Raw genomic sequence first — 13360 nt, 5'->3', positions numbered from 1 at the left:
ATATACTGCGGCACCAAGGGGGGTCAGCACCTGAAAACTGGTGCCCCACAGTGCTCAGTGAGGGGGAAGGAGGATACCAACGTATGCTCCAGCCCTCCCTGCCGACGTCCAGTCGGCAGTCCCGTCGTTACCCCTGACTGGCAGGCCCGAGAACGGGAGTATATGGTACTAGGCCGCAAGAGCCGGGGACTAAATTTAAAAACGCGGCCGGCAAACATGGCGCGGTCGGCGCGGTAGTCCCAGTCTCACAAAGCAGTCAGCAACCGCTGCGGCATTTGTAACACAGATGCTGCATGCACCGTCCCTCAGGGGACACAGAGTACCTTATGATGCAGGGCTCTGTCCCTGATGATGTCCAGTCTCCTGTCCGTCAGAATCCCCCAGGGGCTGCGGATGGAGCCCGGTCCCAGAGCATGGCGACCGGTTAGGATCCCCCTCTCCCAGAGCAGTGTTGTGCAGATTCTGAGATCCTCCACCGGCAGAATTATAACAATGGCTGCCGGCGTTCCGAGGGGAGGAGAGAGCCGTGGGCGGAACCGCAAAAGTGCGGGAACCTGGTGGCCCATAGTGATTAGTGAGGGGGGCGGAGGACAGCGAAGTGTGCTCCAGCCCTCACTGTCGGCATCATACCGACCGTCCCGCCTTTCTCCCTGACTGGCAGGCTCAGGGGCGGGAGTTTAACACACTAGGCCGCAAAAGCCGGGGACTAAAGTAAAAGCCGCGGCCGACAAACAGGCATGGTCGGCGCGGTAGTCCCAGACAAAAAATCCACACCGCAGTCGCAGCTGCGTCTGAGGCCAAGGTGCTTCATGCACCGTCCCAACGGGGACACAGAGTACCTGTAGATGCAGGGCCATGTCCCTGACGATACTCCGTCTCCTGTCCGGCAGATTCCCCCAGGGGCTGCGGAGGGAGCCCGGTCCCAGTGGCTGGATGACCAGTTAGGATCCCACTTCCCCAGAGCCCCTAAGGGATGGGGAAGGAAAACGGCATGTGGCTCCTGCCTGTGTACCCGCAATGGGTACCTCAACCTTAACAGCACCGCCGACCAGAGTGGGGTGAGAAGGGAGCATGCCGGGGGCCCTTATGGGCCCTCTTTTCTTCCATCCGATATAATCAGCAGCTGCTGCTGACTAAAATGTGGAGCATTGTGTGCATGTGTGCCTCCTTCAACACAAAGCATAAAACTGATGAGCCCGTGATGCACGGGAGGGTGTATAGCAGAGGGGAGGGGTTACACTTTTTAAAGTGTAATACTTTGTGTGGCCTCCGGAGGCAGAAGCTATACACCCAATTGTCTGTGTCTCCCAATGGAGCGACAAAGAAAAGACGATATATGATCCAATTTAGGAAGAAGATGGCACTCACCAGATATATGCTGTGTGAACACTTATTTATTCGGATGTGGAGGTTACATGTGCAGGGCAGGTGGGGAGGGAGAGCTATACACGTCCGACGTTGGCCGTGTATAGCTCTCCCTCCCCACCCACCTGCCCTGCACATGTAACCTCCACATCCGAAAAAATACGTGTTCACACAGCATATATCTGGTGAGTGCCATCTTCTTCCTAAATTGGAACACACATATTATGCTCACCTTACCTTCCGTTCCATCGCCGGCCTCATAGTTCTTGTAGTTCGCCGGTACAGGATATGTATTGGGTAACCTTTGCGACGAGGGAGGAACTTCCCGTCAGCCGCTCCTCAAAGGCAGCACATGCTGACCAATCAGAGGCAAGCGGCTCCTGCCTTTGACGTCAGCGCTCTGGCAGCGGAAATTCCGCCATCGGTCGTGATGGTTACCAGATACACATCCTGTACTGGCGAACTGCAAGAACCAGGAGGCCGGCGATGGAACGGAAGGTAAGGTGAGCATATGTGCGAGTATAGAATGGTACATTTAACAAATTGTGGAACGAATTGTCTGCATTTCAATGATTTCCTATGGGAAGATGAGTAACTTGGGTTACAAGCACACTCCCAGAACGGATTGTTCTCGTTAACCAAGGTTCCACTGTATTAGTATTGAGGCACAATTCATTTCAGCCCATTGGTAAACTAAAGAAATTAGTTCTGCAGATTAAGCTGGACCCGGCTCTGGCAGAAGAGCAGAGATTCTTGTGTAGGAGAAGCCAACATTCGCTACTTTGTGCCATGCCTCCTGATAGGAGCAGTCTATACCCCCATCACGGTTTCCCCCGTGTCTTCTAATGAAATTACCAAGAAATGGATCTTGGAGAATACCAAGGTTCACTCCATGTTACCTAAATCTTTATACCCGCCCATGACTTCCCGGGCGTAATACTTACACAGTTAGAAGAGTTATAAAAACTTCTATCCTCCCGACGATCCAGGACGTTCCAATGATGCCCTGACTAAGCTTACATGCAGGTGGGCACACAATCGCAGTATCGAGCTCGTGAGAACCCCCTCGCACTTGAGGGCATCCATGGATCTTTTTTTGATTACTCCACCTTGCACGTAGGCCAGCTAATCAAAAGCAGAGCCATGGGAAGCCGTGAGGGCTTTGGTCCAGTGACCACAGCTTACTTATGAGGTCGATGGACCGGGTTGTGCTGATTTATGTCAGTTACCAGATTATTAAGTGCACCCAAAACCTACCTTGGCTAACTGAATAAGAGTGTCCAACACATGCCTGCACACCACAGGGGCGGCTTGTGGGTGAATGTGAACAGTAGAGCCGCAGGCGGCGTGTTTCTCCGTGTGCTTGCGTCCTAATGATCTCTGGATTTGGAATATGTTTGTTCGGCAGCCGAGAGCGGCGTCCATTGAAACCGAGAGCCACGACAACTGGTTGGAGTTCTTGGATTCCATTTTGTGCAGCAGCTCCAAGGGGCGGCCGTCGTGGCTGGAAGAACAAGCCTTGGCCGACCCCCTTTTATCGCTCCCCCCCAGAGAAGTCTTAGGACTTTCTATACAGAGTTCGCTCTCGCTGCTTCGCTGCAAGATCGACAAAAGGCTTTTGATGACCCAATTGCGGGTCTGCGCGTGGTAGCAGAGGTTTCGCAACACCCTGTGCAGGCGGCTGGTGTTTAGCTTCGGCTCGTCCACAAAAAGCAGCACGAGCAAACAGGAGAGGGCTTCGTGATCCAACAGCAGTCGTCCCCGCAGGCGTAGGAGGCTGTCCACATTACTCCCCTCAGGCCTGGAAGAACACAAGACATGTACGCAAGTCATAGGTTTTTGCAATTTACTCCTTTTCTATCCAATTGAAGTGTGTGTTATTTTTTTTGCAAAGTCAGGAAATGGTATAAGTATAATTAACGTGCACTAGATTGCAGGTGCTTTGTAGAAGGTTGCCCTATCCCCATACCTTGTGTGCGTGCTGCTGCTTCCCATTTGGAAAGTGCTGCCTCTTTGCACTGCCAAGCGAGTGTACTGAACGCCCCTGTTTCCACTTAGGCGACTTGTAAATGCTTAAAAAAAATGAAAAAAAAAAATAAATTCACAAAAAATTAGTTCAACAGGTATTAAATCCAACAACTGTGCTTCAAGAGAATTTAGAATAAAAACTAGAAAGTGGAATATTAAAGGGATATTTCTCTAACATTCATAGCACATACATCAGATGAAGGATCAACTGTTTTTTTAAAGAAAGGGGGTCCCACTTTTCTTCTGCTGATCATCACAGGTCCTTCACCATCACTTCTCAGCTGACCTCCGCCCATTACAATATCACAACAGGTCCTTCAACATAAATTCTCTGCTGAGCCCGGCCCATTACGGTCACATGATCATGACATCAGCACAGGCTATTTACCACCACTTCTCCAATGCTGTGCTCCGGAGCTCAACATTGGAGAAATAGTGGTGAAGGGCCTGTGCTGATGTTACGATCATGTGACTAATGGGCGGAGCTCAGCTGAGAAGTTATGTTGAAGGACCTGTCGTGATATTGTAATGGGCGGAGGTCAGCTGAGAAGTGATGTTGAAGGACATGTGATGATCAGCAGAAGAGAAGTGGTAGTGCAGGACCTGTGCTGATGTCACGATTATGTGACCGTAATGGACGGAGCTCAGCAAAGAAGCAATGCTGAAGGGACCTGTCGTGATATTGTAATGGGCGGAGCTCAGCTGAGAGGTGATGGTGAAGGACCTGTGGTGATCAGCAGAAGAGAAGTGGTTGTGCAGGACCTGTGGTGATCAGAAGAGAAGTGGTTGTGCAGGACCTGTGCTGATGTCACGATTATGTGACCATAATGGACGGAGCTCAGCAGAGAAGCAATGTTGAAGGACCTGTCGTGATATTGTAATGGGCGGAGCTCAGCTGAGAAGTGATAGTGAAGGACCTGTGGTGATCAGCAGAAGAGAAGTGGTTGTGCAGGACCTGTGATCAGAAGAAAAGTGGTTGTGCAGGACCTGTGCTGATGTCACGATTATGTGACCATAATGGACGGAGCTCAGCAGAGAAGCAATGTTGAAGGACCTGTCGTGATATTGTAATGGGCGGAGCTCAGCTGAGAGGTGATGGTGAAGGACCTGTGAGGATCAGCAGAAGAGAAGTGGTAGTGCAGGACCTGTGCTGATGTCACGATCATGTGACCGTAATGGACGGAGCTCAGCAAAAAAGTAATTCTAAAGGACCTGTGATGTAGTCAATTACAATGCTGGGGGAGCGACTAAGTTTTTTTTTTTTATATAAAAAGAATCATGCTTGAACTTAAGTGACAGTGACTAATCCCAGCAAAAGCCCCGCCCCCATGACTGAAAGCTAAGGCATTTACTGTATTCACCTGACCATATAAAGTTTGTTGTTTTGTTTTTAAACTAGGTTAGTGACGCACGTTGCATAATTTATAACACATTTAAAGGGAACCGGTCATGTTTTTCAAACAAGTGTTGCTAGAATAGTTCTCTACACAAAGTGAAATACTGTAGGCCATCTAACCTGGGCTCCTGAGGATGGCAGAGAGCGCCGATGTGCTGCTGTGCCCAAAGAGTCTTTCGTGCATGAGCTGCCTCTGTCGTGCCTCCTGTTCCCTCCGCAGAGCCTGGGCCTCAGCAGCGATGTCTGGGGGCATCACGGCCAGAACGCTGTCCTCCATGTCCTCCAGAACGCTACGACGCAGATCCGATGGCAAGGTTTGGATAAAAGTCACTGGATCCATTGGGGTGTCCGATGTGGTGTTCTGCGCCAGCTCTCTCCTCTGCTGTTCTGCCCTTTGCTGAGCTAAAACCTTTTAAAAAGGACACAAAAGGTTAAAAAACAAAGAAAAAGAAATAAAGGGGGGGACACAATCACTGTATATAATCATACCTCTTCCTGTATAGCGGGTGGTAAAGCAGCGAGGAACTCAGGGCTGACTTCAGTGACACCGGCGCTACCTACAACCGGAGGAGGGATAACCGGGGCTGCGGTAGGGGGGGCCCGAGCGGGTGGTCTGATGCCGAGCTGGTTCTGTAGCACTTCCCTGCGGATATCTTCTGGAAGGGCAGCAAGAAAAGATGGATCCACTCCTTCAGGTAAGTTTATACCTATAAAAGATGACCAAAAGTTTAGGAGGAGTTCTATATGCAAGAATCCTGAAAGGAACGTAAAGGATATTGCCATCTCACCGGCTAACGGATCTTCCTCTTCACTGCTGGTGGATGGCAAAGGTTCTTCTAGAATACCAGTAGAATCTGTGGCTAATAAGGCTATGCTGGGGTCTCTGGTGGAGGGCATGTCCTCAGAAGGTGCCGTAGGGGAGCTGAGAAAACACATGCAAGATTCGTGAAGGGTTAAGATATATCATTAAAGCCAAGGAAAGCTTCCTTATTGCCCCTATCTAGGTTCTAGTTATCTAATGCTTCCACCGTACCTGTCATCCCCGAGCGGAGACACCACTTGACCCTCATTTGCAGCTGTAGGTTCCAGAGGCTGTTGGCCAACTGCAATACTTGTGGCAACCACTAGAGGCTGATCAGGATTAACGACTCCTGATGACTCCCCGACTCCTTCCTCCAGTGGCCCAGATGCAAGGCTACTGGTGTCCATGGGGGACCCCTCCAGCTGACTACTAACCGCAGTAAGGGCATCAGAATCTTCTGCCCGCTCAGGGGAAAGAGAGGCTAAGGAAAAAGGTCAAGAAGAGAAATTAGTGTGAAAAACGTTTAATAGTCTACTAATATTTAGGTTGTAGAGGGCCCCTCAAAAAAAAAAACAAAAAAAACAAAATTATGACAAACTATAAGAGACATGTACTAACTGATGGTGGGTGCTGGTGATAGCTCCATCTGAGTAGCATCCCCTTCCGCACTGGGTCTCCCAGGTCCAGACTCCTCTTGATCCACTGGCAAGAGTAACTGGCCCGTGTCCTCCGCACCAGGATCGGCGAGCAGGCTTTGTGGCAGTTCTGCCAGAGCGGCCTCGGGAGGATGAGCACGCAACGTGGGATCCAAAGGAACAAGCTCAGGGCTTGTCGGGGTGCCTTCAGCAGAAGATGGAGCAGTAGGGAAGTTTTCGGGGTGACTACCATCTTGATCTTTAGTAGCAATAAAAAGCCAAGAAAATAAATTAGATGTTAAAAAAAAAAAAAAAAGTAGGGACAGTTACCAAGAAAATTACAACAATCCCTATAAAATATATAAAATCTATAAAAAGGGTGAAGAAGACCGATCCATTACACTAATCTAAGAGGGTTTTTGTCCAGGCATGAGACTTCAGATCAGTGTCTGCCTCCTAAGTGACACTAATCTAAACTGAGCAGCTTGGTGCCGGTTGTAGCCTACTTTATCGTTTCCTTGGAGGACATGGGAAAGTATGGGTGTATGGCGCTGCCACCAGGAGGCTGAGACCAGGCAATAACAAAAAGTTAGCTCCTCCTCTGTAGGATACACCCACTGACCAGAGCCAAGCTGACCAGTTTAAGCTTAGTGTCCATAGGAGGCAGACAGTGGAGCTCCAGCTCCATTTCTACCTACAATCTTGCTGTTTTTTTTTTTTTTTTTTTATTAATCTATTCCCACTTTTCTTCCAGATTTAGCTTCTGAGGGAAACCATGTAAATCGCTCAGTTTTCCCACCTAGAGCTAAAGAGAACAGTGTGCAACCCATCACACTGTATCCTCTCTGGTCTGCATGATACGACTCTAATCCCTAACGCATGAAGAGCATTTACATGACCAGGCAGATGGTCCTGGACCCTACACCAGGCTTGACCGTCCACCATAGCAAAACAATGACTGGAGCAGACTGTCCACGATGCCAGGATGCCTTTCAGAGGTTTTCGTTGGCTATCTACACTACCCGTGAAGAGCCATACCTTCCTCTTCAGGGGTCTCTTGGCACTCTTTGCTCACAGGTTAAGGACCCAGTTTTTACCACACTGCTGAGGCTTCCCTCTGAACCTTAGCTAAAAAATGTAGGCCCTGGCTTCTCTGTGGCTTATTGCACCATTAACTCACATCCCCCTTCCCCCTCTCTAATTATGCAGGTGGTCTCCGCAATGCTGATCACAACAGCTTTCCAAGTGTTCTGTCCACTATCCAGCGAGTCATATCTACTATGAACCCACATGGCCGATCACAGCGCGGTCCAAGTGGCCTCGAGCTGTGTCATTGCCTCGGTACCCATGTCTGTTGTCGCCGCTTTCCTCTTTTTACAGAAATCTGATCTCAGCAGGACCTTCGCAAGTCACAAATGTGGTACGAGAGCCTCTTCAGCGCAGGATCCGGTTCCTGATCTTCATAGAAGTGAGGCCTCTCCTCCAGCCAGAATTTGTATCCTTTTTCAGTATTAGTATTCTGGTCCTTCCCTCCCGGTGGCGAGATCGTATCTTATGTTCAGCGCTGTCTCAACTGGACAGCCGAACCTTTCATCTGGCACTTAGAGCCGTTATGGTCTCTCCTAATTGACAGGATTCTCTTTTCAGTCGCTTTCTGCTCTAATTTGGCAATGCCCAGTTTTCTTCACCAAGGTGGAACTCTATTCCGATAGTTTTCGGCAGAATTATCTGGTCATGGAGTCCACATGGTCTGCCGGTGTTTAACAGTTCACATATCCGGAGTAAGCCCTGAACCGCCGACTTGCTAACCCGCGGAAGTCCTTCGACAGGAGGGTGGTTGCCGTCCATAATCTTTTACAGTGGAACATTCCTCACGTTCCGATGAAATCAAGGGTGCTCTACGGTGTACGTACTTCAGCCCGCATTCAGGTTCTGTGATACTCAGCGGTTGTCCAATGCTTTGGTGGTCACCTGGGCTTCCCATTCTCTCCGTCCTTCAGTCATCGTCTAGTTTTGGAATGTCCATGGGACTCTGGCCTAAGGATGTAGTCCATCATCCTCGTGGAGGTTGTCTAACTTCTCGCAGACTCCTCGTTGAAACGTTTATATCCATTTCTCAGGTTTCTTTTTTATCCTCCATCAGAATTTAACTTCCCTCAGGCCGCAGCGCTCAAGATTTTCAATTCCTCCAATCAGGTCATGGCTCGCGATCCAAGAGGGGAATCACTTTGATCTTTTCTCATCTACTTCCTTCCCTCCTGACCTTCTTACGGTCAGTCCTTGAGTCTGGCTGTGCCTCAGCTCTCAAAGGTCATGTTTCTGCCTTCTTTTTCATAGGGAATAAGTTTCCCATTATCAGTTTGAGATTTCCTGATAAAAAAGAGAATTTTGTTTACTTACCGTAAATTCTTTTTCTTATAGTTCCGTAATGGGAGACCCAGACCATGGGTGTATAGCTTCTGCCTCCGGAGGACACACAAAGTACTACACTAAAAAGTGTAGCTCCTCCCTCCGAGCATATACACCCCCTGGATAACCAAATATAGCCAGTTTAGTGCAAAAGCTGAAGGACAATAGCCACCCACAAGTAGAGATAGAGCAAAAAACCGGAACAACCGGAGCCTCTGTCTACAACAACAGCCGGTGATAACACGCGGAACAAGAAACTGCCAACAGGCAACAGGGAGGGAGCTGGGTCTCCCATTACGGAACTATAAGAAAAAGAATGTACGGTAAGTAAACAAAATTTTCTTTTTCTTCATCGTTCCTATGGGAGACCCAGACCATGGGACGTCTCAAAGCAGTCCATGGGTGGGAAATAAACAGAAAACTGAGAAGTAGGCAAAACCTAACTTCACAAATGGGCGACAGCCGCCTGAAGGATGCGTCTGCCCAAGCTCGCATCTGCCGAAGCATGAGCATGCACTTGGTAGTGCTTCGAAAAGGTGTGCAGACTAGACCAAGTGGCAGCCTGACAGACCTGCTGAGCCGTAGCCTGGTGCCTGAAAGCCCAAGAGGCACCGACAGCTCTGGTCGAGTGTGCCTTGATCCCCGGCGGGGGAGGCACCTGAGTACACTGGTAGGCATCGGATATGGCCGACCTAATCCAACGAGCTAGGGTCGGTTTAGAAGCCAAGAGACCCTTGCGCTGACCTGTGGTCAGCACAAAAAGAGAGGTGCACCGCCTAAGAACAGCAGTGCGTGACACATAGATCCGGAGCGCCCGCACCAGATCTAAAGTATGCAACGCTTTCTCAAAGCGATGAACAGGAGCCGGACAAAAGGAAGGCAATGAAATGTCCTGGTTAAGGTGGAAAGGAGACACCACCTTAGGGAGAAAGTCCGGAGTCGGACGGAGAACCCCCTTGTCTTGATGAAAAACCAAAAAAGGTGACTCCGAAGAGAGCGCAGCCAAATCAGAGACTCTCCTGAGAGAAGTTATGGCCACCAGAAAGACGACTTTCTGTGAAAGTCGAAACAAAGAAACCTCCCGAAGAGGCTCAAAGGGGGGTTTCTGTAAGGCCGTGAGGACCAGATTGAGGTCCCAGGGATCCAAAGGCCGCCGGTAAGGTGGAATGATGTGAGATGCGCCCTGCATGAAGGTGCGCTCCTGGGCCAGTCGGGCGATACGCCGCTGGAACAACACTGACAGAGCCGAGACCTGTCCCTTAAGGGAGTTGAGGGATAGTCCTAGCTGCAGACCGGACTGTAGAAAGGACAGGATGGTCGGCAAGGAAAAAGGCCAAGGGGCATGGCCGGAAGACCGACACCAGGACAGGAAAATTCTCCAAGCCCTGTGGTAAATTTTGGCCGAGGAAGACTTCCGAGCCTGAGTCATAGTGGAGATGACTTCGGGAGGAATGCCGGAAGCCATCAGGATCCAGGACTCAAGAGCCACGCCGTCAATCTGAGAGCTGCAGAATTCTGGCGGAAAAACTGACCTTGTGAGAGAAGGTCTGGGTGGTCCGGGAGATGCCACGGCACCTCTATGGACAGACGGAGCAGGTCTGGGTACCAAGCTCGCCTGGGCCAGTCTGGAGCAATGAGCATGACCCGACGGCCCTCCATTCTGATCTTGCGCAGGACTCTGGGCAAGAGAGCTAGAGGGGGAAACACGTAAGACAGACGGAACTGGGACCAATCCTGAACCAGCGCGTCCGCTGCAAAGGCCTGAGGATCGTGGGAGCGAGCCACGTAAACCGGGACCTTGTTGTTGTGCCGGGATGCCATTAGATCCACTTCCGGAGTGCCCCACTTGCGGCAGATCGACCGCAACACTGCTGGATGCAGAGCCCACTCGCCGCTGTCCACGGTTTGACGGCTGAGATAATCTGCCTCCCAGTTTTCTACGCCTGGGATGTGGACTGCGGATATGGTGGACTTGGAGTCCTCCGTCCACTGAAGGATGCGTTGAACCTCCAACATTGCCAGGCGGCTGCGAGTCCCGCCCTGGTGATTGATGTAGGCAACTGCTGTCGCGTTGTCTGACTGGACTCGAATGTGCTTGCCCGCCAACAGGTGGTGAAAGGCTACGAGAGCTAAGAGCACAGCTCTGATTTCCAGCACATTGATCGAGAGGGCTGATTCGGACGGAGTCCAAGTGCCCTGTGCTCGGTGGTGGAGAAATACTGCTCCCCAGCCGGACAGACTGGCATCCGTGGTGAGGATCACCCAGGACGGGGTCAGGAAGGAGCGTCCCTGAGACAGAGAGAGGGGCCGAAGCCACCACTGAAGAGAGCTCCTGGTCTGTGGCGACAGAGCCACCAACCTGTGCAAGGAAGAAGTCCGCTTGTCCCAACAGCGGAGAATGTCCAGCTGTAGAGGACGCAGATGGAACTGGGCAAAGGGAACCGCTTCCATTGACGCCACCATCTGACCCAGCACCTGCATGAGTTGCCTGATGGAATGACGGCGGGGCCTCAACAGAGAGCGCACCGCCAGATGGAGGGACTGCTGTTTGACTAAGGGCAGCTTGACAAGTGCCGGCAGAGTCTCGAATTGCATCCCTAGGTACGTGAGTTTTTGGGTCGGGGTCAGAGTGGACTTGGGCAGATTGACAAGCCACCCGAATTGAACAAGAGTGGCGAGAGTGAGCGAGATACTCCGCTGACAGTCTGCACTGGATGAAGCCTTGACAAGAAGGTCGTCCAGGTAAGGAATCACTGCCAACCCCTGGAGGTGCAGAACCGCAACCACTGCTGCCATGACCTTGGTAAATACTCGAGGGGCCGTGGCTAACCCGAAGGGGAGAGCCACGAATTGGAAATGTTCCTCTCCGATTGCAAAACGTAGCTAACGCTGGTGTGAGACTGCAATTGGCACATGCAGATAGGCATCTCTGATGTCGATGGATGCCAGGAATCTCCTTGGGTCATTGAGGCAATGACTGATCGCAGAGACTCTATGCGAAAATGCCGCACCTGAACATGCTTGTTGAGAAGCTTGAGATCCAGGATGGGCCGGAAGAAACCGTCCTTTTTGGGGACTAGGAAGAGATTTGAGAAGAAACCTCTGAACCGTTCCCGGGCGGGAACCGGTACAATTACTCCGTTGGCCTGCAAGGATGCCACAGCCTGAGAGAAGGCGGCGGCCTTGGAGCAGGGGGGAGTTGACAGAAAAAATCTGTTTGGCGGGCTGGAAGAGAATTCTATCCTGTAGCCGTGGGAGATGATATCCCGCACCCACTGATCGGAGACGTGTTGAAACCACACGTCGCCAAAGTGGGAGAGCCTGCCACCGACCAAGGACGTTGCTGGCTCGGCCAGATAGTCAAGAGGAGGCTGCCTTGGTGGCAGCAGCTCCTGCGGACTTCTGAGGACGCGGCTTCGTGCGCCAGTTGGGCTTCTGGTCCTTGGCTGAGTTAGTGGACGAGGCCGAGGGCTTAGAGGACGACCAGTTGGAGGAACGAAAGGAACGAAACCTCGACTGGTTCCTGCCCTGGACAGGTTTCCTGGTTTTAGTCTGTGGCAAGGAAGTACTCTTCCCGCCAGTAGCCTCCTTAATTATTTCATCCAGTTGTTCACCGAACAGCCTGGACCCAGCAAATGGGAGCCCAGCAAGGTACTTCTTTGAGGAAGCATCTGCCTTCCACTCTCGAAGCCACAAGATCCTGCGGATAGCGAGGGAATTAGCGGAGGCCACCGCAGTGCGGTGAGAGGCCTCAAGCATGGCAGACATGGCGTAGGCTGAAAAGGCTGAAGCCTGGGAAGTTAAGGCAACCAATTCAGGCATAGAGTCCCTAGTGAGGGAATGCATCTCCTCTAGGGAAGGAGAGATGGCTTTGAGAGCCCACACTGCTGCAAAGGATGGGGAGAACGAGGCCCCTGCCGCCTCATAGACAGACTTGGCCAGGAGGTCAACCTGGCGGTCAGTGGGATCCTTAAGTGAGGTGCCATCAGCCACAGATACAACTGTCCGGGCTGAGAGTCTAGACACCGGAGGGTCTACCTTTGGTGAGTGAGCCCACTCCTTGACCACCTCTGGTGGAAAAGGAAAACGGTCATCAGAACCACGCTTTGGAAAGCGTTTGTCAGGACAGGCTCTGGGCTTGGACACAGTGGCTTGAAAACTGGAGTGGTTAAAGAACACACTCCTTGTTCTCTTAGGCAAGGTAAACTGGTGCTTTTCTGTCAGAGAGGGTTGCTCCTCTGATACTGGCGGATTGAGGTCCAGTACAGAATTAATGGACGCAATCAAATCACTAACATCTGCATCACCCTCGGTCAGATCAATGGGGCACATGGAGGTAGCGTCCGAGCCCCCAGTAAAGACATCCTCCTCTTCCTGCGAGTTGGCTCGTGAATCGGAGCCGCGGGACGAGGAAGGAGAGGGGACCCTGCGTCTCCTTTTAGGAGGACGGGGTCTGGGAGCAGATGAAGAATCCTCTGTGAGCTCTGCAGAGCGAGCCGAAGCAGCAGAGGCGCCCTGAGAAGGGGGCTGATGCATGCTCAGCAAAGTCCGGGACAGCTCTCCCATGGAGTCGGCAAAGGACTGGGAGATAGACTTAGAAAACAATTCTACCCAAGCCGGGGGTTCAGCCACCGGGGCCGGAGCAGCCGGAGGGACCACTGGGGAGACTCCAGGCTGAGGCACCACCATGTTAGAGCAGGCATCACAATGAGGATATGTGCTCGG

The 13360-nt window shown here is 51.4% G+C and overlaps 1 protein-coding gene across 11 annotated transcripts in view; it reads right to left on the bottom strand.

Moving 5' to 3' along the window:
- HUWE1 (HECT, UBA and WWE domain containing E3 ubiquitin protein ligase 1) overlaps positions 1–13360 on the bottom strand; it is a 282139-nt gene that overhangs the window by 33384 nt on the left and 235395 nt on the right. For all 11 annotated transcript variants that reach the window (XM_075324217.1, XM_075324216.1, XM_075324218.1 and 8 more), the window contains 7 exons: positions 6210–6485; positions 5823–6072; positions 5578–5711; positions 5279–5496; positions 4910–5198; positions 3335–3437; positions 2623–3166 (listed from right to left, as the gene is read on the bottom strand). In XM_075324217.1, coding sequence (XP_075180332.1) covers positions 2623–3166; positions 3335–3437; positions 4910–5198; positions 5279–5496; positions 5578–5711; positions 5823–6072; positions 6210–6485 — 1814 coding nt within the window. The remainder of the gene's footprint in view (positions 1–2622; positions 3167–3334; positions 3438–4909; positions 5199–5278; positions 5497–5577; positions 5712–5822; positions 6073–6209; positions 6486–13360) is intronic.

This window comes from Anomaloglossus baeobatrachus, chromosome 9 (assembly GCF_048569485.1).
Source record: "Anomaloglossus baeobatrachus isolate aAnoBae1 chromosome 9, aAnoBae1.hap1, whole genome shotgun sequence".
NCBI lineage: Eukaryota > Metazoa > Chordata > Amphibia > Anura > Aromobatidae > Anomaloglossus > Anomaloglossus baeobatrachus.
Note: the sequence above shows the minus strand (reverse complement) of the source record. Positions and strands in the feature narration are given on the sequence as shown.